This window comes from Megalobrama amblycephala, linkage group LG24 (assembly GCF_018812025.1).
Source record: "Megalobrama amblycephala isolate DHTTF-2021 linkage group LG24, ASM1881202v1, whole genome shotgun sequence".
In the NCBI taxonomy this organism is placed as follows: Eukaryota; Metazoa; Chordata; class Actinopteri; order Cypriniformes; family Xenocyprididae; genus Megalobrama; species Megalobrama amblycephala.
The window spans coordinates 25,728,434-25,753,040 of NC_063067.1; the positions used below are offsets into that span (position 1 = coordinate 25,728,434).

The 24,607-nt window shown below is 36.0% G+C and overlaps 2 protein-coding genes across 2 annotated transcripts; both read left to right on the top strand.

Moving 5' to 3' along the window:
• The first annotated feature begins 6,468 nt into the window (after positions 1–6,468).
• Positions 6,469–8,112, top strand: LOC125260642. Its single transcript, XM_048179116.1, has one exon. It carries the CDS (start codon positions 6,469–6,471, stop codon positions 8,110–8,112), a length of 1,644 nt encoding a protein of 547 aa, XP_048035073.1.
• A 1,246-nt stretch (positions 8,113–9,358) lies between these two features.
• Positions 9,359–14,615, top strand: LOC125260641 (ATP-dependent DNA helicase PIF1-like). The gene is made up of 9 exons (XM_048179115.1): positions 9,359–12,160; positions 12,264–12,422; positions 12,509–12,553; positions 12,650–12,742; positions 12,826–12,890; positions 13,358–13,455; positions 13,538–13,623; positions 13,835–13,936; positions 14,024–14,615. Exon 1 carries the CDS (start codon positions 9,359–9,361, stop codon positions 11,717–11,719), a length of 2,361 nt encoding a protein of 786 aa, XP_048035072.1. The 3' UTR covers positions 11,720–12,160; positions 12,264–12,422; positions 12,509–12,553; positions 12,650–12,742; positions 12,826–12,890; positions 13,358–13,455; positions 13,538–13,623; positions 13,835–13,936; positions 14,024–14,615.
• Positions 14,616–24,607: the final 9,992 nt, after the last annotated feature.

Consider the following 24,607-nt stretch of genomic DNA (forward strand, 5'->3'; position numbering starts at 1 on the left):
TTCAGAATTACGGGCAAGAATGAACTCAGAATGTACATAAGCTTAGATGAAAATGAACACAGCATGAAACAAAAAGCATTTATTTCTAATCCAAGAGGCAGTAAAGGAATCAAAACACACTATTTTATAAAACCGCTCCACCTGGGATTCGAACCCACTAACTTCAGATACAGGGCTCTTCAGATAACTGGCTTTACACATTGAGCTACTTGAGGATGCACATTCAACAGACTGTGGAAGAAACCTTTTAGTCTAACAAAGAATTCACAAAAAAAGCATTACTTAGCATGCTAACCATATTAGCATGCTAAGCTAACTTAATGCTAATGAAGCTCATGGTTAACTTGATAACTGAAGAGCCACATTAAAGAGAATGACAACTGGTTAGCATGCTAAGCAATTAGCATGCTAAGCTAACTAGCATAAGACAACAAACACAAGCAAGGTCACATTCAGAGATGAATATCTTGGGAATGGTAGCGAATATCAAAAATCCATTCAGTCATTTCTGTGCGGCTCGGTCCAAAGATCACCTGAGCTGATTTTGGACAAAATTGGACAAAAATTGTAGGAGGAGTAGCGAAAAAACTGTTTTCCATTTATTTCAATATGGCGGACAGGTACATTTAAGGAAAATGACAAATGACACATCGTCGGAATCGGCATAAGCCAGGGAATAAAATGACATAAAGCATACACATTTTGGAAAGTGTTTTCAAAAGTTATAAGTGGTTTTGCAATAATCATTACATCTGTGGAACAGTAGGTGGCGCTGTGTTGAAACTTCTCAGGTACCTTCAGGACCTTCTAAAGGTCATACATACCAATTTGTGTGAAGATATGTCAAATTGTTTAAAAGTTATTGCAATTTATGACAAAATTCAAAATGGCGGACACGTGGTTCATCCGATGTTGACGAATTCGATATCCTCGGATTCGGCATGGCACAGGGAATCCATAGACACCAAGATCTTGATTTTCTAATAAAGTGTTCAAAAGTTATTGGCCAAAATAGCCATTTTTCAGATCTCATGACTTGTAGGTGGCGCTGTTCCCAAATTTGGCATGGAACCTCAGATCATGGTCTTGATCAAGTGTACCAATTTTAGTTTTGATTGCTCAAAGTTTGGCCGAGATACAGCATCTATAGCAATTTTGGGTCAACCTCGTTAACTTCGTGACATCATAACTTTTGAACAAAGATGAATAAAAAAAATCTGTTCAGTCATTTCTGTGCAGCTCAGAACAAGGATCACCTGATCAAAGTTTGGACAAAATTGGACAAATTTTGAAGGAGGAGTAGCGAAAAAACGGAATACTGTACTTTTCAAAATGGCCGCTACTGTAATGGGCGGAGACTTAATGTAAGAATTTGAATAGAATCAGCATGAAGAGACGAATCAGATGTACTAAATTGTATTTTTCTAGAGCAAATGGTTCAAAAGTTATAAACTTTATAATGTTGAATTTTTGAACTGGTGGTGGCGCTATAGAGTTGGTCCTAGAGACTCCAAAATTGGTCAGATTTCTAGACATGACCATCACTACAAGTGTGCCAAATTTCATCATTTTCTCATGTTCCGTTGATAGGGCTGCCATAGACTCCCATTCGGGAGGAAGAATAATAATAATAAAAGGGAAAACGTACAATTACAATAGGGGCTACAGCCCCTTTGGGGCTTGGCCCCTAAATATAGCTGCAAGCAGCAATGCGGGGCTAAGCACCGAAGGCACCGCAAACAGAGCAACACAGCAAGCAGAGCAGCATTTCAAGCAGAGCAACACTGTAAGCAGAACAGCACATCAAACAGAGCAGCACACCAAGCAGAGCAGAACAACAAACAGAACAGCACAGCATGCTGAGCAACACTGCAGGCAGAACAGCACAGCAAAAAGAGCAGCTTTTAAAGCAGAGCAACACAGCAAGCATTTCAAGCACTCAAATGTCTGAGTTGTAGTGCAGTGCGGAGCAATAAGAGCAAAAACAGCAGAAATTGAACTTGTCCAGAAGTAGAGGTGAGAATGAGCTCAAAATGACCAGAAGCTTCTTGGGATGATAAAGGAATTGAAATGACAACATTATAAACAGTTTTAAAAAGTTACCCCCCGTGGGATTCAAACCCACGGTCTCTGCATCATATGTCTGTCACTCAATCTGTTGCACTATTGGGCAGATGTGTTCACACTGATGCCATAGTTCCATGGTTCAAATGAGAATCAACTCAAAATGACTAGAAGTTCTAATGTGAACGAACACAGAAAAAAAAAAAAAAAAAAAAAAAAACATATTTCTAATCCTAGAGCAAGAAAGATTAAAAGATTGTTTATTGGGGTTATAAATCCAAATGGAACGCAACTTGACACAATTTTATAAAGTCACATGGGGTTAGAACCTACAACATGATAGGTTCAGGGCTTGTGACTTATCACAGTGAGCTACAGAGGACATTGTATTCATTGTAATACAGAGGTGACTTTCCAAACAAACAGAAGTGCTAATTAGCTCTCACCTGATTTTTATTAACATCTAGTAATTAGTGTATATAAGGCAGTGAAACTGGAAGTAGTTGTTTTTCTGTGTTCCTACAGCAGGTGAGTGGGTTTTTTTTTTTTTTTTTTGGAACTGGTCATAAATTAAGCATAAAAGTCTTGTCTGAGAGGTTAAATATACTATTGAAATATGTGGTCATCTGTCAAACTTAAGTAATTATGTTACTGACTGTTTTAGATATTTTAATTTTGTGCTCTTTTAAATGGATATGGACAAAATGGCTGTTCTCATGAAGATTAGCCATGTGCTTTGTTTTATTGTTATTTAAGCATTTGTCATAATTGGGTTTGTTGTAATTTTTATTTAAATTTGTAAAATGTTAATAGTATTTCATTTCAAGTGTCTTTAAAGTTTGTTTTGGAAACAAATGTTTTGAAGAATGTTAAATTTAGTTCATATAATAGAGTATGTGACAACTTTCATTTTGGGTGAGCTATTTCTTAAATGTTATTGCAGGAGCACTGCACATGTCTAACACAACTAATTCTTTACTTTTTGTACAATATTTAATACATACGTTTAATAATGTAATTGATAGCATTTCAGATATTTTCAGTAGTAAAACATTGTTTATTCTCATTGTCATGTTAACTACATTAACAATGGAATGTTTTGTCATTGTTTTCACACTGTTCTTTATATTTTATACATGGTGTTGAATTCAGAACTGCGACTTGAGGTAAGCCAAGTTTTAGCTTTGTTGTGTTTAGCTTTGTTGTGTTTTGTTTTTTTTTTGTTTTTTTAGTATGTTTAAGTAGTTTTGAAATTATTAATGATAATACTTTAAGGCTGGATATGCTGCATATAAAAAAAGGTTGATTTAAGTTTAAATGTTAGAATGATGGTGTACCTTTTTGAGATATGTGGTTACTTTGTCATGCATCATGTAAACTAATTGTAATGCTACCACCATTAATAATTTGTTTTATTGAAATACATGTTTAATATCATGGCAAAAAAGTGAGAACTTCTTTTCTAGTACAAATATCTAAACATTATTTAATAAAGATACATTTACTTGAGATGCAACATGACTTAAGTTATTGTATATCTGCCAGTGGGTAAAGAAAGTTACATTTAATTCAATAGCAACACAAGATTTTTTTCTTACACCACTAGCAGATTTTTTTTTTTTTTTTGGCATACATTTAATTTTGATACATGAAGCAAGAAAATCATTTTTGCAGTGTAGTGAAGTGGAGTATTGCTGGGTGTTTTACAAAACTATGAACTTGAATCATTTAAGCATACATAATCATCATGTATGTGTTTACAGATGCCACGGCCCAAGAAAAGGTCCCGGATCGCCAAGAAGCTCTATGCACAACGTTGTGCAAATGCAGAGGTTCCGCCGCTTCCTCTTAAAAAAATGGCAGAGGCTGCACCGCTTCCTCTTAAAAAAAGTCAAGCAGAGGTTCGGCCACTTCCTCTTAATAAATTGGCAGAGGTTTGGTCGCCTCCTCTGAATAAAAAGGCACAGGGGACATCGTTCCCCTTTAACAACCAGGGGACATCGTTTCCCTTTACTGAGGGGACATCGCTTCCCCTTTACCAAAGAACATCGCACCCTCAAATCCAGGGGACAACGCTTCCTGTGGGGGAGGATATGCAGGTTCATTTGGCAGAGGTTCGGCCGCTTTCTCTTGAAAAAACGGCAGGGGTTCCGCCTCTTCCCCTTAAACAAATGGCCCAGGGGACAATGTTCCTTCTGGAAAGGGGTACAGAACCATTACCTCTTTTGAAAAACTATCAGACCTGTTACACAAGTGCTACCACTGGCGCAAATTATACAAATGAAACAAATGAAACAAATGAAACAAACAAGACAAAAACCAAAAAATCTAATTTCTATGAAACTTGATGACAATGCTTTGAATGTTTCAACTGCATGTTCTGAATTTCCACAGAGATCAGTGCTAAGAGGTTCCTTTCATCAAGGTGATGCCCGCTTTGGAAATTCACGTGGCAGGCAGTGTGGAGCCATCAGTCTGACAGCGGTTTTGAGAAGCAAGATGAAGAACATGCTGACCTGGGCGGCACAAGATCTTGACAGTGTCTTGGTGGCAGGAACACACCTTTATGAATCTTTACGAAACTGGGGTAACATAAATGACAGAGAAGTCAGGGGTAGGAATTACATTGCAGTCCATGAATTACCGAGGAGACATGTGCTGGGTAATACTGTATTTTCCATAGAGTATGCAGAGTCTCTCACTGGATTTGTTAATGTTGATGATTATGATGTAACCTTAATCAATGTGGCCATGCCACTTGATGTAGCTCTTCAGCAAGCTCTACTGAGTGCTGATGCTTCCCTCTTAACTATTTGTGCCAACACATGCGCAGTTATTAAAGAGGGCTCATGGTATGCCTTTGTTGATTCTCATGCTAACAAAATCGAGACAAGTTGTGTTGCTTATCACAGCACCATTGAATCTTTGTACCACTACATTAATGAGATTGCACAGTCATTTGGGGTAAGTGGACCACGATTTGAGAACTGGAGTTTTGGTTCATGCAGATGCTGAAGTTTCTCACTCTCTGGAGGCAGACCGCAGCAGTTTTCCATGCTCTTCCAGTAAAGTGCTTTACAGTGAAGTCTTAAAAGGCACACACAAGGTATGCAAATCTGTGAAGACTGAGGTAAGGTCATCTGAATTTGAAGTATCTGAAGCTGTGAATGCAAGCACTAACCTTCCAATGCCGCAGCCAGTGTGTAACATTTTGCCAAGTAAAGGAAAAAGGGGGAGAAGAAAGCAGGATGAACTTCCAGAGAAACAGGTCACAATGTCTTGTGTTGAAAATGTTGCAGATGACATAATTATTACAGATGTTTCAATTCCAGAAGTACATTTTTCTCCTTTAACCCATAGAGATCAGCAAGCTTTATGTGAACTTGTACTTCTGACAAATGACAGTAACAGTGACCGTGTTGTCATAACAAACTTTGGTCCCATTGCAGGTCCATATCAGACAAAGAGTATCAAACCAGATGGTAACTGCTTTTTCAGATCATTGGCATATGCAATATGTGGAAATGAGGACAAGCATTTGAAGATTCGCCGTGCAGTGGTCAAACACCTGAAAACGAATGCATCACTGTTTGAGAGGTATGTGAGAAGTGACTATACTTCAGTAGAGGATTACTTGACACAGTCTAGAATCTATTATTCTGGGTCATGGGCAACTGAAATTGATATTTTTGCTGCTTCTAATCTGTTTAATACAACCATAATGACTTTTAATGATGACCGATGGAATGCACACAAACTTACTGGAGAGGTTATTACAAACAATGCAATATATTTGAAACACTGTAACGGTAATCATTATGAAGTTGTGACGTGTGTTAAGCACAGAGATCGAGACATTTGTGCAGAAACATGTGGGAATGCAACTTCAAATGAGGTCAGAATGCCATGTCTGCGTAAAAGGAAGGTAAGTGATGCTGCAGAATGTCTCACATCCAAGAGGCATCAGAAGAGGTACTATAGCAACAGTGAGTACAGGGAGAAAAAACTGAATTATTTCAAATCTAAATACTGCACTGCCAGTGATTATAGGCAGTCCAAGTGTGAACGTTCTAAGACTAAGTATTCAATTAATATTCAGTTTCAGAAACATGTTTGTCAGTATTCTCAAATGAAATATAAAAATAATGTGTCATTTCAGGCAAGTGTATGTGAGATTTCCAAGAAAAAATATCTTCAAAACCCGGCCTTCAAAGCAACAGTCCGTGAGTATTCCAAGAAGAAATATCTTCAAAACCCGGCCTTCAAAGCAACAGTCCGTGAGTATTCCAAGAAGAAATATCTTCAAAACCCGGCCTTCAAAGCAAGAGTGCGTGAGTATTCTATTATGAAATACCATAAAAATGAGAACTTTCGTTTCAGTGCAATAAAGAGGCTGTGAAATGTATGCTAAAAAGAAGGAAGAACAGAAAGACATTGATGTTGCTATTGCTTATTTTCATCAAGAAGTTAGTAGAGGTCCAGAGTTTGTGTGCTGTGTCTGTCACCGTTTACTTTTCAGAAAGCAGGTTAGAGAGTGCAGAATGGGTTGCTATGAAGACCGAGGGGAACAAATTGCTGCTTTGGCAAGAAAATGTATCACAAATAGATATGTGCATGTTTGTGGTGGTGATAAAATGTGCTAACTCTTCTGATTATTCTCCAGGGTGCAAATTGTGGATCTGTCCAACGTGTCATCGAAAAATCCTTTGTGGAAAACTGCCTGAAGAGAGTATTGCCAACAATATGCATTTGGTGGACATTCCAAATCAACTGAAGTGTCTTAACTCCTTGGAACAACATCTTGTTGCACGCAACATTGCTTTTTTGAAGTTGCTCTGTCTTCCCCGTGGAAAACAAAATGGCTGCCATGGACCTGTAGTGTGTGTGCCTGTAAATACAGCAGATGTGTCTAATATTCTTCCACGGAATGAATGTGATGACAAGATGATCAGGATCAAACTGAAGCGCAAGTTAACCTACAAAGGGCATTATGAGTACAAGTATGTACACACTGATCGTGTTAGAAATGCTCTGAAATGTTTGATCAGAAGCAATAAGTGGTACAAAGATGTGCTGATTAATGAACAGTGGATCAACTCTTTGAATGAGCTAGAAGAGAATGTTCCTGATGAAATGGAGGAACAAGATGTATTTGAAAAGAGTGAAGAGGAAAATGATCCTGAAGAACAGCAAGAGGAAGACTTGACTTACATCAAAGAGCAAAGTGGTCTTTTGTCAGACACATGTTTACAACCTGTGGATCTTGGTTCAGAAATAATTGATCAGCATTTTGAAGATGTGTTAAATGTGGCACCAGCTGAAGGTAACAGTCCAGTTAAATTACTATCTGATAAAAGCAATGAAGCAAAATGTTTCCCTGTTCTCTTTCCAACTGGTGGTCCAACATTCCATGATGAGAGGGAGGAAAAAATCACATTGTCACGATATCTTAATGCACGGATCCTCAACGCAGATGGACGTTTTGCAAGGAGCACAGACTTCATTTTCTATGCACAATATATGTCGGAGTTGGATAAAATTGTATCTAATGTTTCCATTGCTTTGCGAAAAGGGTCAGACAAGAGGATGTTAAAAGAAGTAACATCCGACATGCTCACAAACCCAGAGTCATTAGCTAAAATGTTGAATTATGATGAAGGATACAAGTTTTTGAGACCAGTCCGTGGAACGCCCCCCTATTGGCAAACCTCTCAAAAGGACCTTTTTGCACTCCTAAGACAACTAGGTATTCCGACTTTCTTTGCATCTTTTCGCTCTGCAGATCTCCGATGGCCTGAAATGATAAACACCATTCTAAAGCAAGAAGGGAAAAAATTCAATGTTGATGAGCTTGACTGGTCTGAGAAATGTGGACTGATTAGGCGAAATCCAGTTACTGCAGCAAGAATGTTTGATTATAGGTGGCATTGTTTTTTGAAAGATGTCATTGTCACCCGCTCAACCTATTGGAAAGATAAAAGACTACTTTTATCGTGTAGAGTTTCAACAGCGTGGCTCTCCTCATGTTCACTGTCTGTTTTGGGTTGAACATGCTCCAAAGTTAAATGAAGACAATGATGCTTTGGTTGCTGCTTTCATAGATCATTACATCACTTGTGAGACGCCAAGTGAAGATGACACTGAACTGTATGAGACTGTCAACAGTGTTCAGAAGCACAGCAGCAGACCTTCTAAGACATGCCGGAAGAAGAAAACAGTTTGTAGATTTAATTTTCCACGACCGCCATCTAGCCGCACCTTTGTAACAAGAGCTATTCAAGATAATTTGAAAGGCAATGATGGAAATGAGACCGCAAGTGCAATTTTGAAGAAAATCAAAACTGCATTGACAGATTCTGAAGTCCATTTAGATTCAACAGATGATTTTTTTTCAATCCATTGGAATTAATCAAGCTGTGTTTTAAAAAGCATACAAGAAATGTTCCAAGAAGAAAAGTATCGTCTTGAAACGAAATCCAAAAGCTGTTTGGGTAAACCAATATAACAAACATTTATTGCGTGCATGGCAGGGCAACATGGATATCCAGTATGTCACAGATGCTTACTCAGTAGTGGTTTATATAATTAGTTACATCACAAAAGCAGAACAAGAAATGGGACTGTTGTTGCAACGTGCACAAAATGAAGGTATGAATGGAAATCTTGAAGCAAGATCAGCATTAAAAATGTTGGGAAGTGTATATCTACACAACAGAGAAATTTCTGCACAAGAGGCAGTGTATCGACTAACAGGTATGCACTTGAAAGAATGCTCTCACAAAGTCCAGTTTATTCCTATCGGAATGGACCCTGTAAAGATGAGTTTGCCTTTACGCGTTCTCCAAAACAAAGATGACCAGTCTGGTGAAGAGTTGTTTTTGGATGAATAGTCTGGTTGACCGGTACAAGAGTAGACCAAAAACACAACAGTTTGAGATCCTGTGTCTCGCCACCTTTTGTTCAGAATACAGGATATTGTCAAAATCTGAGCTTTCTTCACAAAACAAATCCTCCAAAGAAAAAGTGATCAAGCTTGACAACAACTGTTGCAACAACAATATGATGCGAAGAACTCGAACCGAACCTGCAGTGGTAAGGTATCCAAGATTTTCCCAGACAAAAGATCCAGAGAAGTACCATCATTCAATGTTACAACTTTTTTTTACCACATTACGAAGATTATCAACTGAAGCCTGAGAATTTCAACACTTATGATGATTTCTACAACAATGGTGCTGTGAAATGTGGCAGTAATGTGACAAAAGTGAAAGACATTGTTGATTCTAATCGAGCAATGTTTGAAAAGGAAAGTGACAAAATAGACCAAGCTCAACAGCTCTTGGAGCAGGGTGTCGATTTGGAAGATGCTTGGGCCACATTGTGTCCTGAAACGGAGAAACAGCGTCATGAATGTATCGAACTAATGAAGAATAACATCCTTCCTGATGAAGATGATTCTGACACGCTTATTCCAGATCTTGTAGCGAACCCTCGAACTGCATTCACAATTGAGACCAGCAATGCTACAATGTCTAGAGATGAAGCATTGTCTTTACTAAGATCATTAAACACTAAACAATCTGCAATATTTTACAAAGTTCGCAAATGGTGTCTACAAAAACTGCTTGGAGAGAACCCTGAACCATTTCGCTTGTTTGTTACTGGTGGAGCAGGCACAGGAAAAAGCCATTTAATCAAAGCAATCTACTATGAATCTTCTAGGCTCTTATCCCAGCTGTCTGAAAAGCCTGATGATAGGTGTGTGATTTTATGTGCATCAACTGGAGTAGCAGCATTCAACATTGGCGCTGCCACTATCCACAACACTTTTTCAATTGGTGCTAATGTCAAACTGCCGTATCAACCTCTAAGTGATGACAAAATCAATTCTCTTCGTTCCAAAATGGGGTGTTTGCAGATTTTGATTATGGATGAAGTATCCATGGTTGACCATCACATTTTGTCATATGTTCATGGGAGATTGAGACAAATCAAACAAACTGGTGACTACTCCCTCTTTGGTAAAGTAAGTCTTGTAGCTGTTGGAGATTTTTATCAGCTGCCACCTGTTAAGGGAACTCCACTCTATGCTGATACAAAAGGAGTGAACCTTTGGGACAATAACTTTGAAATTGCTGAATTAACTCAAGTTGTTAGACAACAAGATGTATCTTTTGCTGAAACCTTAAATCGTCTGAGAGTTCGTAAAAAAAATGAACCTCTAAGCTCAAGTGACATCAACATGTTGAAGCAACGTGAAACGGGAGAAGAATGCAGTGATGTTCATATATTTCCTACAAATGAAGAGGTTGATAAATACAACATTCAAAGACTAAATGAGGTTTGTCCTGACGCAATCATTATTCGAGCTCAAGATTTTGTGAGAAATCCAAAAACTGGAAGGATTGAAGCAAAAGTTGGATTTCATACAAGAGTTTTCAACTCCTGTTTGGATAAATGTGTTTCCTTGGGTGTTGGAGCAAGAGTTATGTTAAAGAAAAACGTTGATGTTTCTGATGGACTTGTCAATGGAGCCTTTGGTACAGTTGTCCACATCAGCAGAAGTCAAAAACAGCCAGATGAGGATGATGTTGATGATGATTTTCCATCAGCTATTCATGTGGAATTTGATGATCCAAATGTGGGTAAAATTCAGAGATCCAAACAACGACACACATTTTCCCGAAATTCTACTGTAATCGAAGTGCAAGAAGATCAAGTCACAAATGACGGTGGTTTAAGACGTCAATTTCCACTTAGATTGGCATGGGCATGCACTGTTCACAAAGTGCAAGGACTCACAGTAGATAAAGCTGTCATATCGCTTGAGAAGATCTTTACTTCAGGACAAGCATATGTTGCAGTGAGTCGTGTGAGGACTCTCAATGGACTAATAATTCAAAACTTCAAGGAGTCTGCCATATACTGTAATGATAAAATTGAGTTGGCAATGAAATGCATGCCAAAATTTCCATTGGAAAATTACAGTTTCACCAAGACACCTGGTATATTTACAATTGCTCTTCATAATGTACAAAGTCTTCAAGCTCATGTTCAAGATATTCAAGCTCACAGACAACTTATGAATGCAGATTGTATTTGTTTAACTGAAACATGGCTAAAAGTTGAAGATGAAGTGCAGATACCGGGATTTATCTTCAAGCATAATCCAAGAGCTAGATGCTATGACAACAGTACTCCACTTTTCACCAATTTAAAACAACAGCGAGGAGGTGGAGTTGCACTTTACTCTTGTGAAAACCTACTTGCTCATGTTGTCATTCCAGAACCTTGCAATTTGGAATGTCTATACTTCTCAGTTCCACATATCAGTTTGAATGCTGCTCTGCTATACAGGCCTAATTCATATCAAATTGACATGTTTCGACAAAATATGTTACATGTCATTGCTGAGCTGGAAAAACATCCAGGAAAGAAAGCAATTATGGGGGACTTCAATGAGGATATCTTAACAACATCTTCAATTGCGACGTTAATGGAACTCCATGGATACAATCAATATGTGCAATATCCTACAACTGAAAAAGGCATATTAATAGACCATGTCTACATAAAAGATGCAGAGCATGTTACAATTGAAATGGTTTCAACATATTACAGTTATCATGAAGCAGTACTAGTTTCAGTAGGGTAATATATTGATGTTTCTGATGCAATTTAACTGCATTCTTTTCTTTTCTCTGTCCCTACCATGCTACACTCACTCTGAGATTGAGATCCCCAAAGTCCTGTACAAGTTTGCAAATAGAAAAGGTACGTTATTAGACTATCGGACTGTTCAATATTTGTTTTTGTTTTTTTGAAGATGTACTAGTGTTCAAAACTGTTCAAAACAAAACTCAAGTAAGGTAATATATCTGAATGATGCAACACACTGAACTGAGAAAAATCTTCTCTTCTTTTTTTTTTTTTTTTTTTTTTTTTTGTCCATACCATGTCACACCCATCTCGAGATTCTAAGTTCCACGGAGTCCTGGCCATTCCATACCAAGTTCTATTTAATGACCGTCATGCACAATCCTACATCTCCCATAACTGCTCTTCTTTCTGGAGCTCCAAAGCTCGTCCAGCCAAGGTTTCTGTCAAATTCAATTGATGCTTTTAATTAATTTTATTTTTTTAAAGACCGTTTTCAATTTTTAGCTGAAATATTGTTTTCAATCAAATTTCTGCTATAGCTAAAGCCATCCAAACACTGGATGCTTCCAAACAGCATAGGAAGCATTCATAAAGACTGCCTGCATTCCTCCAGTTGTTTCATAACAACGCAATGAAGTTAATATAACTACATGAAAACATGTAGAACATGTAGAAACATGTAGAAAAGCTCACATAAAGTAAGTTGACATGCTTGTCCTTGTGTACATTAAAAAAACTTAAGCAGTGCCTTTAAAATATTTTAATCAACTAACAATATTTTCAGATTCACTGAATAAGCTTATACAAAAATATCCACTACTGACAAACGGTAAGCTAAGTGTTTACCTTATTTCCAAAATGTATTTTTGTGTAGATCCTTTACTTTTACCAAGCAGTCCATGTTCAATGAATGTTATCTTTTCAGATTTCTGTACTGAAGCCATAACTTCCTCCTATGTACCTATGAGATTGTTCTCCATGAATTGTTTTTATACAGTAGCACACAACTGATAAAAAGGTAAATTTATTTGTATGTCTACAAAACTTAAACTGATACTTTACTTTGAGCACTGATTAACCTCCTAACAATACACTTTTCAGATTTATGCAACAAATCAATGTTTCCAAGGTCCACAAATGCTTAAATATCCACTACTGGCAAAAAGGTAAGCTAACACTGTCTACATTATTTCCAAATTGTTTTGTGTAAATCCTGTACCTTGAAGCAGTTCATGCTCAATGAATTAAATCTTTGCAGATTTCTGAAGTGCACTGAAGCCATAACTTCCTCCTATATACCTATGAGATTGTTCTCCATGAATTGTTTTTATAAAGTAGCACACAACTGAAAAAAGGGGATTTTATTTGTATATCTACAAAACTTAAACTGATACTTTACTTTGAACACTGATTAACCTACTAACAATAGTTTTCAGATTTGTGCAACAACTCAATGATATTACAAGGTCCAACTCTTATTCAAATGTCTACTACTTAAAAAAAAAAAAAAAAAAAAAAAAAAAAAAAAAGTAAGCTAACTGACATTTTCTACATGAATTACAAAATGTTAACCCCTAAAATGTAAATCCTTGACTTTAAAGTAGTTCATTTTCAATGAATGTAATCTCTGCAGATTTCTAAAATGAACTGAAGTCATAACTTCCTCCATATACCCATGACAAGATTCTCTGCTCCATGAACTCCTATAAATAAGCACACAACTCCTAAAAGGTAAATTTAATTTTATAATGTCTACAAAACTTAAACTGATACTTACTTCAAGCACTGATTAACCTAATTAATCTGCTAATAGTACACTTTCAGATGTGTGCAACAACTCTACTACTGTTATTCTGAAGTCTACAAACCCCTATACAAATGTCCACTACTGACAAAAAGGTAAGCTAACGGTGTCTACATCGGATGCAAAATATCGGGTTGTGTAAACCCTTCACTTATGAAGCTCAATGTTCATCAAATGTCATATTTTAAGATTTCTGAAATGCACTGGTCATAACTTTCTCCATATACTCATCACAAGATTCTCTGCTTCATGAATTCCTATAAAGGTCTGTAAATCTGAAATTGACGTTCTTTCCTTCAAGCACAGATCAATCTACTAATGGTACACTTTCGGATGTGTGCAACACAATAACTAATATATATATTCTGAGGTCCAAAAACTTCTAAAATGTCCACTACTAACAAAAAGGTAAGCTAACAGACAGTCCACATTATTTGTAAAATGTTTTGTGAAGCCTTGACTTATTAACTTTGTTCAATGAATGTAAATTTTCAGATTCCTGAAATGCACTGAAGCCATTACTTCTCCATATACCATCATAAGATTCTTTGCTCCATTAACTCCTATAAAGAATTGTAGAAATGATTAAAAAGGTATTGTACAATTTAATATATTCCAAGTTGTTACTGAAAACATATAATTTTGTGATAACTTTTATTTATTGCTTTCCCCTTTTACTAATCAACCGCAACGTCAACTTTCAATTCACAAAATATCCTAAAAGAACTCTAAACTGATGCAGGCAGTCAACAGGCAGTGATATTATTTTAAAAATGAATACATAATCTCCACAGTAACAATGTTGAATGAATGGCATGTACTATATTTGGCCTATGAATACTTGCTTAAATATGTGCCAGCCAAAGGAGGATGGCCTGCCCCTGCTGAGTCTGGTTCCTCTCAAGGTTTCTTCCATTACCACTCTGCTGATTATGCTCCACAACTGTCCATAATGTCTCATTTTGCCCATGATGTACCACATTACTATCTACGGGAGTTTTTCCTTGCCACTGTCGCCTTTTGGCTTGCTCACTGGGATTTAAGGCACAATATTTTCAAAGAAAATTGAATAAAAATTGTAAATGTGTAAAGAATGTAATAATAAAAAAAAGTGATTCAACTTTGTCTCTAGTTATATACTTCCACTGACTCTGTATCAATTTCCTCTCTGTTGAATGGATATAGACACTACTTGGTGTATTAATTGCGCTTCCTACACATTAACTTGGTGTCTTTAATAAAACGAAGGACATTAAAAGTGGTCCTTAGAGGGTAAAACATTTGAATGATTTTCATTTGTAGTAGGTGATTATTAAAGTAATTTTTAATTTGAAATACTTAAATGAGTAAGTGAATGTCTTTAGGACAGCAGTTAAAATATTGACCCACCTGAATGGTTATGAACTTGAATAGTATTTCTTGTATGGAATAGAAAGTATACTTTATACTTTGGAATAAAATGTATAATTGTGTTTGATCAGTGACGCTGTCCTTGGACCAAATTATGTAATTTGCCAAAGTGCCCACTGGAAATGATTGATCTTTTGAATACACTGGTGTTTTATTTAAAGCTTTATTTAACATGGCATATATAAAAGCCAGAGCAACTAACAAAATGGGTTTACTTAGAAGACCACCACCATCTAATCATACCCTTTTGCTCTCTATATTACACACAATGCCAAAACGAGATATGAAGATAAGACTCATCATGCCAAGACAGAGTGTATAACTATATGAACTTAACCAATTTATTTCAAATCTGACTTTTAATTATTCTCTTTGCAATGTAAGCAAAGACTGTTAAAAAATATGACCAGAAGCTGAGATGAAAATGAACAGAGCTTGAACAAAAATAGAAAAAAGACTAGTAAAATACTTGCAATACAATACTGGGATAATAAAGGAATTGAAATGACATTACAAACTATTTTATAAAGTTGCCCCAAACGGGACTCAAACCCACAGTCTCTGGATCATGTCTATCACTCAACTCTTTGCGCCACTGGGTAGACAGTGTCACACAGCTGTCAAAGGTCAGTAGTTTATGAGAATGAACTCACAATGAAGAGCAACACAGCATGCATTTCATGCACTCAAATGTCTGAGTTGTAGTGCAATGCAGAGCAAGAAGAGCAAAAACAGCAGAAATTGAATGTACATGAAAAACAGCTGGTTCAGAAGTAGAGGTGAGAATGAGCTCAAAATGACCAGAACCTGAGATGAAAATGAACACAGAATTAACAAAAAATAGATTTATTTCTAATTAGAAGAAGAAAGACTAGTACAATACTTATTGGGATAATAAAGGAATTGAAATGACAACATTACAAACTATTTTATAAAGCTGCCCCACACAGGACTCAAACCCACAGTCTCAGGATCATGTGTCTGTCACTCAACTCTTTGCGCCACTGGGCAGACAATGTCACATAGTTGTCAAAGTTCAGTAGTTCATGAGAATGAACTCACAATGAAGAATTTTTATAAAAATGCACCATATGTTATATTTAAAAATTTTAGTTTAGATCATTCTCAGAAACATTCAATATCAGGAACAGAAGCAATTTGTACAAAATAACCAATTAGCATGCTAAGCTAATTAGCATAAGACAACAAACACAAGCAAGGTCACATTCAGAGACAAATATCTCGGGAACGGTAGCGAACATCAAAAATCCGTTCAGTCATTTCTGTGCAGGTCGGTCCAAAGATCACCTGAGTTGATTTTGGTCAAAATTTAACAAAATTTGTAGGAGGAGTAGCGAAAAAACTGTTTTTCATTTATTTCAATATGGCGGACAGGTACATTTAAGGAAAATGACAAATGACACATCGTTGGAATTGGCATTAGCCAGGGAATAAAATGACATAAAGCATACACATTTTGGAAAATGTTTTCAAAAGTTATAAGCATTTTTGCAAAAAACATTATATCTATGGAACAGTAGGTGGCGCTGTGTTGAAACTTCTCAGGTACCTTCAGGACCTTCTAAAGGTCATACGTACCAATTTTGGTGAAGATATGTCAAATTGTTTAAAAGATATTGCAATTTATGACAAAATTCAAAATGGCGGACATGCGTATCATCTGATGTTGACAAAATATATCCTCGGATTCGGCATGGCCCCAGGAATCCATAGACACCAAGATCTTGATTTTCTGACAAACTGTTCAAAAGTTATTGGCCAAAATAGCCATTTTTCAGATCTCATGAACTGTAGGTGGCACTGTTCCCAAATTTGGCATGGAACATCAAATCATGGTATTGATCAAGTGTACCAATTTTTGTTTCGATTGCTCAAATTTTGGCCGATATACAGCATCTATAGCAATTTCAGGTCGACCTCGTGAACTTCATGACAACATAACTTTTGAACAAATATGAATACAAAAAATCTGTTAAGTCAACAAGGATCATCTGATCAAAGTTTGGACAAAATTGGACAAAATTTGGAGGAGGAGTAGCGAAAAAACGGATTACTGTACTTTTCAAAATGGCTGCTACTGTAATGGGCGGAGACTTAATGTAAGATGTTGAATAGCATCAGCATGAAGAGCCAAATCAGATGTACTAAATTACATTTTTCTAGAGCAAATGGTTCAAATGTTATAACCTTTAGAATGTTGAATTTTTGAACTGGTGGTGGCGCTATAGAGTTGGTCCTAGAGACTCCAAAATTGGTCAGATTTCTAGACATGACCATCACTACAAGTGTGCCAAATTTCATCATTTTCTCATGTTCCGTTGATAGGGCTGCCATAGACTCCCATTGGGGAGGAATAATAATAATAATAAATATAGCTGCAAGCAGCAATTCGGGGCCAAGCCCCAGAAGGGGCAGTAGCGCAATACGGACCAGGTAGAGCAAAAACAGCAGAAATTGAATGTACATGCAAAACAGCTGGTTCAGAAGGACAGGTGGAAATGAAATGAAAATCAATAGAAGTTCAGATGAGAATGAACACAGAATGAACTAAAAACACTTGTATCTAATTCAAGAGGAATAAAGATTAGTACAAAGCTTATTTGGATAAAAAAGGAATCAAAATGACTCATTACACATAATTGTATAAACCCCCCCACACGGGATTGGAACCCTCGACCTCCGGGTCCAGTGTCCATTTCTCATCTCATTGCACCACTGTGCAGGTGAATGTTGGCACACCTGCCAAAGTTCATTAGTTCATGTGAAAATGAACTCAAAATGAAGAATTTTAATAAAACTGCACTGAATGTTATATTTGATAACTTTGCTTTAGATCATTCTGCAGCTCATCATGCTGTAGCGCAATATGGAGCAGGAAGAGGAAAAACAGCAGAAAATGAACAATCATGAAACAGCTGGTTCAGAGTTATGGGTGAGAATGAACTCAGAATGTACAGAAGCTTAGATGAAACTGAACACAGCATGAAACAAAAAGCATTTATTTCTAATCCAAGAGGCAATAAAGGAATCAAAACACACTATTTCATAAAACCGCTCCACGCGGGATTCGAACCCACTATCTTTGGGTACAGGGCTCTTCAGGTACCTGGCTTTCCACATTGAGCTACTTCATGACACATGTTCAACCTGCTGTGGGAGAGAACTTTAAGTGTCAGAAAGAATTTACAAAAAAAAGCATTACTTAGCATGCTAACCATATTAGCATGCTAAGCTAACTTAATGCTAATGAAGCTCATGGCTAACTTGATAGCTGAAGAGCCACATTAAAAAGAATGACAACTGGTTAGCATGCTAAGCAATTAGCATGCTAAGCTAACTAGCATAAGACAACAAACACAATCAAGGTCACATTCAGAGACGAATATCTCGGGAACAGTAGCGAATATCAAAAATCTGTTCAGTCATTTCTATGTGGCTCGGTCCAACGATCATCTGAGCTGATATTGGACAAAATTGGACAACATTTGTGGGAGGAGTAGCGAAAAAACGTTTTTTCATTTATTTCAATATGGCGGACAGGTACATTTAAGGAAAATGATAAATGACACATCGTTGGAATTGGCATTAGCCTGGGAATAAAATGACATAAAGCATACACATTTTGGAAAATGTTTTCAAAAGTTATAAGTGTTTTTGCAAAAAACATTATATCTGTGGAACAGTAGGTGGCGCTGTGTTGAAACTTCTCAGGTACCTTCAGGACCTTCTAAAGGTCATACATACCAATTTTTGTAAAGATATGTCAAATAGTTTAAAAGATATTGCAGTTTATGACAAAATTCAAAATGGCGGACACGTGGTTCATCCGATGTTGACAAAATTGATATCCTCGTATTTGGCATGGCCCAAGGAATCCATAGACACCAAGATCTTGATTTTCTAACAAAGTGTTCAAAAGTTATTGGCCAAAATATCCATTTTTCAGATCTCATGACCTGTAGGTGGCGCTATACCCAAATTCGGCATGGAACCTCAGATCATGGTCTTGATCAAGTGTACCAATTTTTGTTTTGATTGCTCAAAGTTTGGCTGAGATACAGCCTCTATAGCAATTTTGGGTCAACCTCGTTAACTTCGTGACATCATAACTTTTGAACAAAGATGAATAAAAAAAATCTGCTCAGTCATTTCTGTGCGGCTCAGACCAAAGATCACCTGATCAAAGTCTGGACAAAATTGGACAAATTTTGAAGGAGGAGTAGCGAAAAAACGGAATACTGTACTTTTCAAAATGGCCGCTACTGTAATGGGCGGAGACTTAATGTAAGAATTTGAATAGAATCAGCATGAAGAGACAAATCACATGTACTAAATTTTATTTTTCTAGAGCAAATGGTTCAAAAGTTATAACCTTTATAATGTTGAATTTTTAAACTGGTGGTGGCGCTATAGAGTTGGTCCTAGAGACTCCAAAATTGGTGAGATTTCTAGACATGACCATCACTACAAGTGTGCCAAATTTCATCATTTTCTCATGTTCCGTTGATAGGGCTGCCATAGACTCCCATTCGGGAGGAAGAATAATAATAATAAAAGGGAAAACATACAATTACAATAGGGGCTACAGCCCCTTTGGGGCTTGGCCCCTAATAAAACTAACAGATACAATAGGGGCTATAGCACCTTCGGTGCTTAGCCCCTAATAAGAATACTAACGGATACAAGAGGGGCTACAGCACCTTCGGTGCTTAGCCCCTAATAATAATAAATACTTTATTCATCCCTTTTAGGGAAATTCAAACATCCAGTAGCTCACACTTAACAATTACAAACACTTAACAATTGCAAACAAATAACACAAACAAACACCCAACCAATAATAAAAGCTAAAATTAAATAGTACATATAATAAAAGAACATACATATTTAAAGGGCACATAGTCCTAAACATAAATTAACTCAGACTAAATAACAACTAACATATTGCACATAATCCCTTAAAATTCATCAATACAAATGAAAATAAATAACTCAATACAATAAATATCCAAACAGACCAGCACATTGCTACAACACATCCAGCATTATAGCTGCAATGATAAGAAAAGGGGTGGAAAATATCAAAAACTATTACACAACATACAGTATTTCACAATTGCTAAAACACATTTCTTGAAACCATCACTCATTTTCTCAAAACATTAAACACAAATCCAATCTTCAAACTAATTTCACAAAACCTCTGACTCTTATGGCAAAATCAAACAAAGCTTTCAAATCATACACACATTAAACAATATATAAACACTACAGATCATTCATTAGACACTACATTAAAAAATGGAAAACACAACATCCAGAACATAAGGTTACAGAAAAAAAAGTATATTGTAACACAGTAAACACATTTTGCCATTACATAAAATGTGAATGTGAGTGTGAATGTGAATTTAAAGTATACTGTATGTACTGCAAGTACAGTATTATATTCAATATTATATAGTATTGAATGTCTGTATATACAGTACTTACATGCTGCAAACATACAGCAGTCTAAATGCAAATGACTAAAAGGTCAAAGAAAACTCTAAATGAAAAGCATGATACAGTACACAAAAAAAAACAACAACAAAAAAAACAAACAAAGTTCAGAGTCAGTGAGAGATTCATTCTGCTTCAGCATCACGTCTTCATGTTGGGTCCGGCCTAAATCAAGTCAAGTCACCTTTATTTCAATTGCAATTTATACTACACAGATACTAGTATAGTATAGTATAGTCAAAGCAGCTTCACAGTGATAACAGGTACATGATGATCAGTAATGCAAAGAGGGTTCATTTTGGCTGTACAGCTCTAAAAGAAAATAGTGTCATTGTTCAGCTGAAGTCAGTTCAGTGTTGATTCACTGACATTGTAAAGACCATCAATTACAGTATTTCACAATTGCTAAAACACTAAACCCCATTCTCTGAACCCAATGCTCAGTGGCCTAAACCCATTTGTCGAATCAGTCACTTTGTAGGCAAAACCTTAAACAAGTTCAGGTAGTTAAGACACTGTTTGCAAATCTCATCCACTCTTTTTGCAAAACTCTAAACACATTCTTACTCACTAAAACACATTTTGCACTGTGTTGCAAAATTGTAAATACATGTGGCAAAAGTTAAACACAACTACAACACAGTTGTCATCCTTTAAACACAATGACTCAAAATTATTCATACTTATTTCTAATGAAGTGATCAAATCAACTGTATAAAATATAGGTCAGTTCAGAGTGCACAGGTGACACAGGTGCTGAATGATGATACCAACAATAGATGGAAACAATCTGAAAAGTAGAGGAGGAAGAGTATGTGTAAGAGGATGATGAGGAGAAAGAGCAAGGGGTGTGGAGACAAGGCTGTCAAGGCTGGATCCGGCACAGGTTTTTCCCTTTGAGAGACGACATTGCCTGTGATGTGGAAAATGTCCTCAACAATATTCAAAAATATTCAACAATATTACAGTTTTTCTTGATTGTTTACACACATTTTCTGAAAGCATGCCTCATACTCTCAGAACTCTACACACAAATCAAAAAACACACACACAATTGGCAAAACCCCTCAATTCTCCTGCAAAATGAAACTTTACATTCAAAACAATGTTCTTTCTTCTCAAAATGGTATTTTGTTTTCAAATGACACACACAAACCATCATATGAATAGACATTTATAAGAACCAGTTGAACACTGATGTGCTCTATGTAAAACACTATGATGAATGGAAAACACTTCTCCATTCATCATAATGACTTTGGTCTTTATTTGGTTCAGTGTTACACTTACTACAGACAGTACATACATAAGTGTGTTGTAAAATATTTGTAGTATATATATATATATATATATATATATATATATATATATATATATATATATATATATATATATATATATATATGTATGTATGTGTGTGTATATATATATATATATATATACATATATATGTGTGTATATATATATATATTTAAATATATATATATATATATATACATATGTATGTATGTATGTGTGTATATATATATATATATATATATATATATATATATATATATATATACACATATACATATACATACATATACATATATATATATACATACATATACATATATATATATATATATATATATATATATATATATATATATATATATATATATATACATACATATACATATATATATATATATATATATATATATATATATAGTCAGAACACACAAATACACGGTAACAAATATATTTTATTTTTCCAACAAAAACAATGTACAGTGCACATCCCAACCAATGCAAAGTTGCACATACCGTACAAAACAACAGAAGAATTTACTGTATACAGTTACAGTAAAAAAAAAAAACTATGCTGCTCTGCCTCTGTTTCCATTGTTGGCATCCATTGCTCCAAAACAGAAGAGCTCACCTGTTGCCCTTTTATGCTAAAGCTCTGTTTGCTAATTGTAAAAATGTGTGACAGGTGTTTGCCCATGTGATGAGTCAGTGTGCATATTTGAATGGCAGTGTGTTCCTTGTGAAAACAAGAGATTTTTCTGCCCGAAAATTGTGCCAAATGCAGAGAATTGTGTGTAGTGTTTTGAAAAAAAGTGTGTTTTAGAACTGCAATGTGAGTGTAAAGCAGGAATTGTGCTTGTAGTTTAGCAGAATTGGTTCAGGGGGTTGGTGCATGAGTTACATGCTGTGGTCATTGTGTCTCAAGTACCAATATTTGTGTGTAAACAATTGAGAAAAACTGTATTGATCTGACAGTACTGACATTATAGGATAAGAACTGAACTAAGCTAGCCTAGATGATGACATCACTGTTTTCTGCAGAACTGCTTTATAGAGGAAAATAATTACAGTAATTTACATAATAATTGATGGTCTTTACAATGTAAGTGAATCAACACTGAACTGACTTCAGCTGAACAATGACACTATTTTCTTTTAGAGCTGTACAGCCAAAATGAACCCTCTTTGCATTACTGATCATCATGCACCTGTTATCACTGTAAAGCTGCTTTGACTATACTATACTATACTATACTATACTATACTATACCAGACTAGACTAGACTAGTATCTGTGTAGTATAAATTGCAATTGAAATAAAGGTGACTTGACTTGATTTAGGCCGGACCTAACATGAAGATGTGATGCTGCAGCAGAATGAATCTCTCACTGACTCTGAACTTTGTTTTGTGTGTGTGTGTGTGTGTGTGTGTGTGTGTGTGTGTGTGTGTGTGTGTGTGTGTGTGTGTGTGTGTGTGTACTGTATCAAGCTTTTCATTTAGAGTTTTCTTTGACCTTTTAGTCATTTGCATTTAGACTGCTGTATGTTTGCAGTATGTAAGTACTGTATATACAGACATTCAATACTATATAATATTGAATATAATACTGTACTTGCAGTACATACAGTATACTTTAAATTCACATTACTTGTGATTTCTATACATTTTATGTAATGGCAAAATGTGTTTACTGTGTTACAATATACTTTTTTTCTGCAACCTCATGTTCTGGATGTTGTGTTTTCCATTTTTTAATGTAGTGTCTAATGAATGATCTGTAGTGTTTATATATTGCTTAATGTGTGTATGATCTGAAAGCTTTGTTTGATTTTGCCATAAGAGTCAGAGGTTTTGTGAAATTAGTTTGAAGATTGGATTTGTGTTTAATGTTTTGAGAAAATGAGTGATGGTTTCAAGAAATGTGTTTTAGCAATTGTGAAATACTGTAATTACAACATTATTATTGCTTCTAGAATCATTACCACTTTTCAATTAATTAGAGCACTGCACTGGGTGTGTAAACACTGGCGAGAAACATTTCACAGGAAGAAAGTGACCTATGGAGGGAGCCATAGTGTACTCATTAGAATTTCTCCCTGTGCATAGAGTAAGTGCACTGAACAACATAACACAGACAACAAGTCACCATTCACCAACAGTTTTGCAGAAATTAATTATTGGCCATGTAATATAAGTATTGGTAAGTGAGGACATTTGTTTTCCTAAGTCTGCTGGGACAGGGTGTAACAGAGATCCAACTCATTCACTGTTGTTTGGCAGTACGTTGGTAACAGACACATATTTTATCACTGAAGCAGAAACATTACATATTACAATTTACAAATGTGAAATTGAGGAAATGCTGCTTGATTGAAGCCTATATTTTAATAGTGGTTTCTTACAAGAATATTATCTCATGCTTCGGATAGGCTGCTGTTAGCTCGCTTGCTAGTAAATAGCGTCTGCAAAATGCTTTATGTCTCTGATAGTACATCAAGGTACTAGCATCCATAAGATAGCATCATAGCAATTTAATGCTTCGTAAGACATTCGCAATACCGATGAATTTTTTAAATGCCGTTTACAATACTAGATCCATATAGCCCACTAATACATGTAACAGTTACACTTCAACGTGTGCTGTTTCTACTAACTTTCACAGTAAGTTAAAACACGTGATACATTAAGTATTAGGCGGTTTGAAAAAATAGTGGCAACATCAGAATCTAATTATTGCATACAAAAAGTAAGTCGCAGTGAAATAAATATTTAGAAGCACTTTTACATATGGTATGTACCGATGGCAACGTTTGTCATGATATATCTGATTGCGGCCAATGTGAGCGAC

Bases quoted from the DNA above. Each gene is read 5' to 3' on its own strand.
- LOC125260641 (XM_048179115.1), top strand. From the start codon at position 9,359: ATGTTTGAAAAGGAAAGTGACAAAATAGACCAAGCTCAACAGCTCTTG.
- LOC125260642 (XM_048179116.1), top strand. From the start codon at position 6,469: ATGCTAAAAAGAAGGAAGAACAGAAAGACATTGATGTTGCTATTGCTT.